The sequence below is a fragment of the Panicum virgatum genome, chromosome 3N (assembly GCF_016808335.1).
Source record: "Panicum virgatum strain AP13 chromosome 3N, P.virgatum_v5, whole genome shotgun sequence".
NCBI lineage: Eukaryota > Viridiplantae > Streptophyta > Magnoliopsida > Poales > Poaceae > Panicum > Panicum virgatum.
The window spans coordinates 64,806,887-64,817,289 of record NC_053147.1 but is presented as its reverse complement, the minus strand read 5'-3'; the positions used below and the strand labels follow the sequence as shown (position 1 = coordinate 64,817,289).

Sequence of the window (10,403 nt, the reverse complement as noted above, 5' to 3'; positions counted from 1 at the left end):
GGGGAGTGACAGTTTGCCGATTGCATACACTCTCTTTCCTCCGAATCCCATTAAAGGGATATCCGAAGGCTGAAGCAGGCTTCGGTCGATACCCATCTTATCGAAGGTGTCGGAAAAGATGATGTCTGCAGAACTGCTAGTGTCAACTAGTATCTTGCCGATCCTCCAGCCCTGAATGTTTGCCTCGATGACAAGAGCATCTGTGTGTGGGTAGCTAATGAGGTTGACATCTTCTTTGGAGAAGTTGATCGTAGAGTGTGACCACTGGGTTCTCTTGGTTGGACCTTCGGAGACGATGCAATGGACCTGCCTGAAGTAGTCTCTGCGTTGTCTCTTGTTTTCGAAGTCCAGGGTGGAACCTCCAGAGATGGGCATGATCATCCCGAAGGAGGGTAGTGCCCCGGGTTGGCTGTTTGTGGTTTGGTTTTCTTGTTTCGGTGGGTTGGCTGGGTGTGGTGGTAGTTGCTCTAGGGTTTGTTGAGCTTGGGTGGTGGGTTGACTGGTTTACGTCTGAGGGTTTGGCTGCGGCTGCCAGTTGTGGTAGTTGTAGTTGAACATGGGTGGGTGGTATGCTTGTGTAAATGTTGGGGGTGGAACAAACGAAGGTTGTGTGTACTGTATTTGTTGATGAGCTTGTGGAGTCTGAGGCCATGTAGTTTGCCCAACTAGCTTGGCTTTTTTCTCGGACTCCATTCTGTCAAGGGTTTTCTTCTTCTCCAGGCACTGGTTTGTTCTGTGGTCGGAGTCAGACCCATGGAAGTGACAGAAGAATTTTTTGGGATCACGCGAAGGTCCACAACCTCGGCCCCTTCCTCTGCCGCGACCTCTGCCTCGTGCCCCGGACGAAGGTTGCTTGTCGCTTGAGCGTTGGGGTTCCGACTCTGGCGGTGTTATGAAGGGATCGAAGGTTATCTGATCCTCATCTTCATGTGAAGGTTCCAGAGGTAAGATGAGCTGGCTGCTTCTCTTGCTGCCATGTTTGCTGGTTGTATTTTTCTGCCTAACGCATGATTCTTCTTTGCTCAACCCTTCTGTGGTGGTCGGCGTCTGACTTCGCGTACTTTTCTGCTTCTGAATAAAGCTCCTCTAGAGTCCTCGGAGGCTCTCTTATGAGGTGGGAAGCAAGCTGACCAGGCAGGAGACCCTCGATGCATTTCTCTATCGCATCTTTCTCTGGGAAGTTTGGAATTTGAGCCTTCTTTTGGACGAACCTCCGGAAGTAGTCATAGAGAGGCTCACGGTCATGCTGGGGGCATTTGAAGTCTTTGACAGTGTTGGTAGTGAGCCTTCTGAAGCCCTGGAAGTCTTGGAGGAGCCTTCCTTTCAGCTGATACCAGTTGTTGATTGATTGCGGAGGCAAGTACGAATACCAATTAGCCACAGAACCTTCGCAGTCCATGACGAAGGACTTGGCCATGGTGGAGTCGTCACCTCCGGCCGAAGCAATGGTTGCTTCATAGGTCATGAGAAACTGAGTTGGATCTGTTGTAGCGTTGTACTTGGGGAGTTGTGTAGGCTTGTAGCCGAGCGGCCATGAAGTTCGCTGCAGAGCGACTGAGAGTGGCGAGGTCGGGTCAAATGGGAGGTTGACCGGCGGTGGCCTTTGGTTTTCATTTTGAGCGAAGGCTGTCTGGAGGATGATGCGGTTTTCTTGCTGGGAGGAACCTTCGGGCATTTCTTGGTATGCCCTCTGCAAGCTCTCAACTTCTGCCTCCATCTCTGGTAGCCTGCGCCTGGCCTCGGCTAGCTTGTTTGCCTAGTCCAGTGCCCTCTTTTTGGTGGAAAGCTGAGCTTCGATGTTCTTTTTCTTCATTTCAAGGGCTTTGAGCTTGAGTGCTGCTTCTATGAGTTGATGAGCTTCGGTGTTTTCAGTGTTATCAATCGGGTCTTCATGAAGAGCAGCTTCGTTGGTGATGTCTTCAATCGTGGGTTTGCTCCTTCGTGCTGCGGTTGATGGCCATCGAGGATACGGCCAGGCTCAGTGGAGGTGCTTGTGGTGCCGGCGGTGGCTTTCTTCTTCGCTGGGGCCATCGTGGGTTGTCTTTCGAGCTAGAACGGTGGGCGCCGCTGTTGGGATCTTAGCTTCTTAGACGCCCAGACAGGGAGCATGAACAGTATGAAGATGGCAATGAAAGTAGGTGCTCAATTCTCCAATAATGACCGGAAAATTCAACCCTTTACACTGTGGAGAGAGGGGGGCTATTTATACCCCTAACCCTCGGCTAGGTTTTCCTAAATTGCCCCCTTCCAACTCATTTACAGCTCACTTTTAGCCGGATTCGGGGTAAAATTACAAGGTGAGAGGTTCACAAATCCGACCTTCTTACATATTCACGTTTCACACACATATCTACAACTGACGAAGGTTTTCACTACCTTCGGGGACCTCCGGGAGTCACAGCCATGAAGGTTCCGTCAACAAGCAATTAGCCGTCATCTTCGTTCCCGAAGTTGATTCCTTTACCTGAAGGTCCTGGTCTTCGAACTTGTGCTTCTGAGCAACCGTTCGTCACCTTCGGCCGGACGAAGGCGATATCCTTCGTCGCCGAAGGTATTGGTCTTTGCGCTTGCGCTTCTAGGTAGCCATCCGTCACCTTCGGCCTACAGAAGGTGTTATCCTTCGTACCGAAGGTCCTGGTCTTTGTGCTTGCGCTTCTTAGTGTTCATCCGATACCTTCGGGTATGCTTGGCTTCCTCTCGTTGGGGCCCTGCAAACAGGTTAGGGAGCATTTCCGAGGGCGAGGGCTTGACCCGAAGGTCCAATCCCCAACACCCAGAGGCGGTATGTCATGGAGAAAGTCTAAGGCCGAATTCATCCTGACAAGGTCCCAAAGAAGGGAAGTACTAGAATGGTTCTAAACGTTAATGTTCCCTGATCGGTATGCATCGAATCTGAGGAGGGGAGTGAACTTATCTACTATGTGAATCAAAAGGGCTCAAGAATCATGACTACCACATTTGGCTTGAGCGGCTTCTTCCGGTGATGGTTCGAGGCTATGTCCTGAGCTTGTATGGCTAGTGCTGGCAAAGTTGAGTAATTTATTCTGGAAACTTTCTGCTAAGGAGATATCTCGGACCGTGATTGTAGATATGGAAAGAATGGCGTCTATGTTGCTCTGTAAGTTGGAAAAGATCTTTCCACCCGGCTTCTTAAATCCGATGCAGCATTTGATTTTGTACCTACCTTGTGAGGCACGAATGGGGGACCTGTGCAGGGCCATTAGTGCTATTCAATTGAGAGATGTCAAAAGATTCTTCGAACATACTGTAAAAATAAATGCAAAATTGAAGCTTCCATTACAAAGGCATACACTCTGGAGGAGGTGTAAAACTTCACAACAAAATACTATTCTGACAACCTTCATAGCGTGAATAATCCACCCCCTTGTTACAATGCTGGCGAACATGAATCGAACCTCAACATTTTCCGAGGGCAACTCGGAAGTGCAAGTGATGCGACCCACAAGATCTTGAAACATGGAGAGTGGCGCACTATCATGCTATAGGAATTGACCAACCTTTCCGAGGTGGAGCCATATATACGATAAGTTCTCAACATAATTGTTTACGAGTAGTCACTCTTCTGCATCCAACCCCCTTGTTTTTCGTTGGTACAAGAAGGCGTGAATCAAGGGGACCTACCCTATAGGAAGCTGAGACCCTTCTTAGATAGGATGTGGGAAATAGAATGCCCGATTTCATTTCTTGGTTCAAATGGAAGGTGCTGTCCAATTTAGCTCATACTTAGTTTGACCATTACAAGTTGCTCGCACGTGCAAATCATACAATGAACTATCCTGCTTGAACGTGCATGGCCAAACCAATACATCCATGAGTGCCGAGTTGAGACAGGTTGCCGATAAGGGTCAGCTCATTTACCTGTTATGATGTGAATGTATATTGCTTTCACACAACAAGCCACGAGTAGAGTCACCCCAATCAAAGAACAACAAATACTGGAGTTTTTGCCAAGAGTTGATTCAAAACTTGGCAATGTCTTTGCCAAGTGACCGATAAAAAAAATACTTGGCAAATAGCTGTTTGCTATTAAAATCGAGGATGAGTGAACTATACTGAGGGTGGTACTCGGCAAAGCTTTTGCCAGGGGTTTTTATCAAATCGTGTGTTTCCCGTAGTGATAGTTTGACAGAGGTCTCTGGTCTTTGGGACCAAATTTTCTCGACACACTATATATAGATCTAGAATTAATTACTAAACCTTCACAGTTCACAGTGATTTTTAGAAGTTTTTTTTATTTTCTTGTGAACTGCTAATTGTACGTAAGTCATTGCAAGCGGGCTTTGTTAGTTTTCCCTTTGTTGTCAGCACAGGCCACGATTGGTCCTTTAATTTCTTCACGGTGATTAACAAATTGTTCTTTTTGTGATGAGATCCAATCCCGTCACATGCTACATGTGTGTGTGGATGAGAGAGAGAGAGAGAGAGAGAGAGAGAGAGAGAGAGAGAGAGAGAGAGAGAGATTCATTTCTCGCATTGGTACAGTACGTGTTCTTAACCTTATTACCCTGAAGGCAAGCGCGCGCAAGACAGTGAAGTAGTCCATGGATCGATCCAGGGCAGCCTATTGCTTTTGACGTGTGTGTATATATAGGGGTGACCCCTGTTCTTTGTGATGCGCAGGAGCTAGCTAGCTATTCCGGCCAATCACTTTCCTCTCCCAGTTCACAGCTTGCCCCAGCAGTCTGCTCCCTCTCTCGCCTCGGAAGAAGGATGGGTGGTCACTGACTCAATGGTCATGGTCCTCCGCAGCCATCGAACGTCCCCATGAACAACGACGATGACAAGCCTCCCACTTCGAATTCAGGTGTGTAATTTGCACGGATAGATGTACTGTATCAAATAAATCTCATTCATATATTTATATATAGGTGTTTGCATTTGATCAGAGTGCATTTAATTTGTAATTTGATGCATATATACACGGCAGGGAGCACCAAGAACCTGGTGACCATCGAACAGACCAAGTACTTAAAGAGCGATGCGTCGCTTGAAGAGGACACCGTGACGGTGGAGGTGGAGATCAAAGCCACCAAGTCCACCGCCGTGAGGGAGGGGCTGGACCTGGTGGCCGTGCTCGACGTGAGCAGCCGCATAGCGAACGGCAAGATCGACAGCATCAAGAACGCCATCAAGTTCGTGATCATGAAGCTCACCCCCGTGGACCGCCTCTCCATCGTCACCTTCTCCGACAGCGCCACCAGGCGCAACAAGCTGCGCTCCATGACCCCGGATGCCCAGAAGGAGCTCATCGCCCTCGTCGACGGCCTGTCCGCCGGCGGCGGCACCAACATCAGGGCTGGCATGGAGACCGGGCTGGCCGTCATCGCCGGCCGCGCCTACACCGACGCTCGCACCCCGAACATCTTCCTCATGACCGACGGGAAGCAGAGCGACGTGGACGACGCCAGGAAGGTCGATCCTGGCCAGGTGGGCGTCTACACGTTCGGCTTCGGCAGCGACGCCGACCACGACCTGCTCAGCGAGCTCGCCGCCAAGTCCCCCGACGGCATGTTCAGCACGGTGCCGGACGGGGCCAACCTGACGGCGCCCTTCGCGCAGCAGCTGGGAGGCCTCCTCACGGTGGTCGCGCAGGACGTGCAGCTCGTGCTCAGGCCCAAGACGGACCAGGACCCCGATGGCGGCGACCTGAAGACCATGGTGGTGGCTGCCGGGACCGACTACTCGCAGACCACCGACGCCGCCGGCGTGATCACCATCAAGTTCGGCAACCTCTTCGCCGAGGAGAGCCGCAAGGTGATCATCACCCTCGACCTCGTGAAGAGCACCCTCGACTACGAGTACGACGCGGCCCTGGCCGAGGCCACGCCCAACTTCAGCGCCCAGGGGAAAGCGCACAGGAACCAGAGACCCGAGGACATCCAGATCAGGCGCACCCCGACGCCGAGCCAGCTCCCCGGCGCCAGCGACAAGTCGCGGCAGCTCCAGGCCGAGCTGGCCCGGCGCGCGGTGGCCGCCACGATCAAGCAGGCGAGGCTCCTGGCGGACAAAGGCGACCTCGACGAGGCGCGGTACACGCTCGTGGACGCGCAGAACGCGCTGGAGCATCCTTTATTTCCATCGTTGAATTTTCAAATAAGCCCGCCTTTTGGAATTATCGTCCTCGTAACTTAAGCAATCTACCATATATATTGTATCTGTACGTCATTTCGGCATCTTCTTATGTTTCTTATTACCACTTTTCTTCAACCATATTGAATTGTTGAATAAAGGTCCTGTTTTCACTCTACGTACTGTCATCCATGTGTCATTGTTTGTTCTCTTTCTTTTATTTGTAGAAAAATTCCTCGACGAGAGACAGCTCTTTTCATATATCTATACATATCTTTATACCTATATCTATATATACTGCATATATAGGGTAATCAGTGTTCACCTAAATGGCGTCTGTTGGTGGAGGGTACTTTTCGGGGTGGACAAATACCACAGCAGTCTCGAGCAAAGAGTAACGGAGCCCCAAGGGTCGCGAGAATACCTGCGGAGCTAAGTATGGAATACAATAACTCTATATTCAATGTCCCATCAGTAGCAGTTACTAGTATTTATAGGGGGTCGTTACCCGACCTGTTGCCTATTACACCTTTATACCCTCCGACAACTATATTCACCTCCTCCGAAGCCCCTCCGGCTGAATTAGCAGTCCTGAACTCAGCGCCAAAGGGGCTTTAGTCATTGTATGCCTTGTCTTCGGTTATACCGTCTTTGGTCTGGGGGTTCGAAGGTGGCATCCCTAACAGTAGCCCCTTGAAGCTGTGGTCCTTCCTTGGAAGCCCACGGCCTCGACAACTTGGTGCGTGCAATGCCACCCGAAGCGCCACCCTTCGGACCATTGCTTTGCAAGTTCGCTGCATGACCTTCGCGTGGGTAGGTCTGTAATATCTGTGTAGGAGACGAGATCTTGGGGTAGCTCGATCTTAGTACAGAATAAAGAATGATAAAAGGAAGTTGAACTGGCGGCGACGATGGAAAAAGACGTTAATGCCCCCGTGAGGACACAGACAGACGTCCGCCGAGGGAGGGGCAAAGATGTACAGAAGAATTGGAAAAGTGCCTGGATTGCACCCAAATAGTTCCATGTACTGACTTTCATAATTCTTTACTTCACCAAAGAAGAAGATTTCGCTCTTATGGAAGTTGATTTTCAGACCCAATAACTGCTCAAACGCACAAAGAATAGTCTTCATGTTATGAGCATGCTCCAAGTTATGGTCCATAAAGAGGATCGTATCATCAGCATATTGTAGTATGGAGAGATCGCCATCTATGAGATGGGGCACTACACCACTCAACTGATCCACTGCTTTTCCTCTGTTGATAAACAGTGCTAGCATATCGGCTACTGTATTAAACAGGATGGGTGAAAGTGGGTCTTCTTGCCTAAGTGCTTTCTTAGTTTGAAAATAAAGACCTACCCCATCATTGACATTAACTTCTACGCTTTCACCTGAGATGAAAGACTTAATCCACTCAACCCACTTGTGTGAAAAGCCTTTCAACCAAAACGTCTACACTAGAAAATTCCACCTCACTTTGTCATATGCCTTTTGGAAATCTATTTTAAAGATTACCCCACTCTAGTTTTTTTGGTGTAATACATATACTGTTTCATGTAAGATCACAAACCCTTCTAGAATGTTTCGACCTCACATAAATGTTGTTTGTGTAGGGCTAATTAGGTGACCTGTGACCGAGTTGATATGAATTGTCACCACTTTCATGAAAATCTTGAAGCTCACACTAAGTAGACAAATTGGTATATATTGTTGGATTTTGCTGGCATCTTGTGTTTTTTGTAATAACTAGTGAGGTGACCCATGCATTTGCGCGGTTAGTATTGATATTTTAAATATATTTTGTATTTTTTATCTAATTATTATTCATAAATTTAAATCTTTCTCATCACATGCTACTTCAGTAATCAAGAGGGCTTCTCTCTGCTAGTGCAGTGGTGCCTTCTTTTTTCTGCATCTTTCTTTGTTAGTGATGTGGTCATGTGGCCACATGGCAAGCGCACAACCATAAATTAAAATATGTTAATTGTTTGTGTAACTAGTATCCTATAAGTATGCACTATACGTAGCTTGATATGCAAAATAATGAATATATTTATATTTATAAATAAAAATATATTTTAATGACACTAGTGGGTAATTTATAAACATTATATGGGGTATTTAGGCTAATTTTTTCATAATGGCAGTGGTGGGTAATTTTAATTTCTCTTATTTTCTCCGATTAACGTGGAAATTTCTAGACCTTGAGAGCGAACATACAGGTTTGTTGGACAAATATTATTATTCATAAACTTAAATTTTTCTCATCACATGCTACTGGTTTCAGTAATCAAGAGTTCTTCCGTGCTGCTAGTGCAGTGGTGCCTTCTTTTTCCTGCATCTTTCTTTGTCAGTGATGTGGTCGCATGGCAAGCGCACAACCGTGAATTAAAACATGTTAATTATTTGTGTATCTATAGTATCCTATAGTTATGCACGATATGTAGCTTGATATACAAAATGATGGATAGATTTATATTTATAAATAAAAATAATAGACTGGTGGGTAACTTATAAACATGTATATGGGTATTTTAGGCTAATTTTTTCGTAATGGCAGTGGTAGGTAATATTAATTTTCCTTTTTTCTCCGATTAACTTAGGAATTTCTAGACCTTGAGAGCGAACGTGGAGGCTCCATTTGTTGGCCAAATAATAAGATAATAGATGTTATGGCACCAAAATTAAGTCTTTTTCAAAGGGCAGGTCACCTTTGTGCAAATCATGAAACATTCGCATCAGGTCCTCTTTGTTGACATCACAAAATTGCTGATAAAATTCAGCTATGAAGCCTTTAAGGCCTGGCGCTTTGTTATGATCCATATCAAATATTGCATCACGAATCTCCTTTTCAGTGAATGGAGTCGTGAGGAATTCGTTTTCGAACTGATTGACTTGAGGAATGTCATCCATCCTATTATCTAGGGTAAAATGATTGTCCTAAGGAGGTCCAAATAATTCTTTGTAGAATTGAGTGATATAACCTTTGAGAGATTATGCTACCTGTCGGTACCCTGTAGTAGGGATACCCACTCCTACTCCAGCAAGGCAGGACTCGCGTAGTCATCCGTAACTACGCCATAAGAGGCGGAGAAGCCGGGCCCCACGGGTCAGGCTCTCACCTCACCGGGCCAATGGCCCTGGACCCGCTCCCCGCTCTGGGACGGGTTCGGAGACGCTACGTGTCCGTGAGGAGGGGAAGCTCCGAGCCAACAGCCGAGGGCTCGGACCCCCATAGGGGTCCGGGACTTCCCCGTGTCCGTCCGAACCCCCCCCCCCCACGCGCGTAGAACCAACATACCGCCGGGGCGGGGTCCGGGGGCGCCACGTGTCCCGCTGGCGAAAGCGCGGGCGCGAGTCTTCCTTTGGAAGACTCGCCCACCCACCGCATTCAATGCGGGTGGTTGAGGCGTGCTCTGCCGCCGCGGCATGCGGGGCAGCCTTTGTCAGGCCTCACTGTAGACCGCATATTACCGAGATACACAGTGCAGCCACATGCGCCGCATCCGCGCAGAGCCCGCCTGCCGCATTAAATGGATACGACGGTACGTCACTTTTCCATCATACCGCCTACGCAGCAAGCTACACGGCCCGTTCAGCTACGCTGCAGGCAACGCTGCAAACTATACCCTGGCGCCGTTTCGACAAGACAGGGCATGTATATGCTGGACAGAGGATTCCCGCGGGCAGAGCAAGGAAATCCAGGAATGAGATCTCCTTCGCCTGCGACGCCATAATGTATGAACAGTATGTTATTATATACCACATCGTTTGGCCCACCTGTCGGGGACTCAACGGCCATGTACGCGCCTCCCTTGAGATATAAAAGGGAGGCGCTCGCTGCACACTACAAGCCCTCACAAACTCTCTCGGACTCTCTCGGGACGAAGGGAACACAAGCAATACAACACACAGTGGACGTAGGGTATTACGCTCCGGCGGCCCGAACCACTCAAAACCAGCTGTGTTCATCGTGTTCTTCCAGTGAGATAGAACTAGTCCTAGCTAACCCCCGAGTACTCACCCTATGGGCTTAGGCGGGTGCATTACGCCACCCGGCTGTGGTTTGCACACCACGACACTACCCCTCAATTTTGCCGCCCTCTGTGTTCTAGGGAGAAGATACGTTTCTTACTATGTTTACCATTGGCATTTGGCAATCATCTAAAAGTACTACATAAAAGGACGCACGAATGGATGATGAGTCCATGTACGCCAGTGTAGTGCTGATAAACTCCACAAAAGAGGTCTGGCGTTTGTATCTGTTTCCGATTACATGCAACATGTTAACGTTAACTCTCAAAAGTCAGA

General features: G+C 48.4%; 1 protein-coding gene across 1 annotated transcript; it reads left to right on the top strand.

Moving 5' to 3' along the window:
- Nucleotides 1-4,785: 4,785 nt before the first annotated feature.
- LOC120668015 (E3 ubiquitin-protein ligase WAVH1-like) lies at nt 4,786-6,185 on the top strand. Its single transcript, XM_039947980.1, has 2 exons — nt 4,786-4,825; nt 4,949-6,185. Exons 1-2 carry the CDS (start codon nt 4,786-4,788, stop codon nt 6,151-6,153), a joined length of 1,245 nt encoding a protein of 414 aa, XP_039803914.1. The 3' UTR covers nt 6,154-6,185.
- Nucleotides 6,186-10,403: the final 4,218 nt, after the last annotated feature.

Excerpts from the sequence above, each read along its gene's own strand:
- LOC120668015 (XM_039947980.1), top strand. The coding sequence starts at position 4,786 with ATGAACAACGACGATGACAAGCCTCCCACTTCGAATTCAG. Across the intron at positions 4,826-4,948 it reads GCCTCCCACTTCGAATTCAG|GGAGCACCAAGAACCTGGTG; the intron begins GTGTGTAATTTG and ends TATACACGGCAG.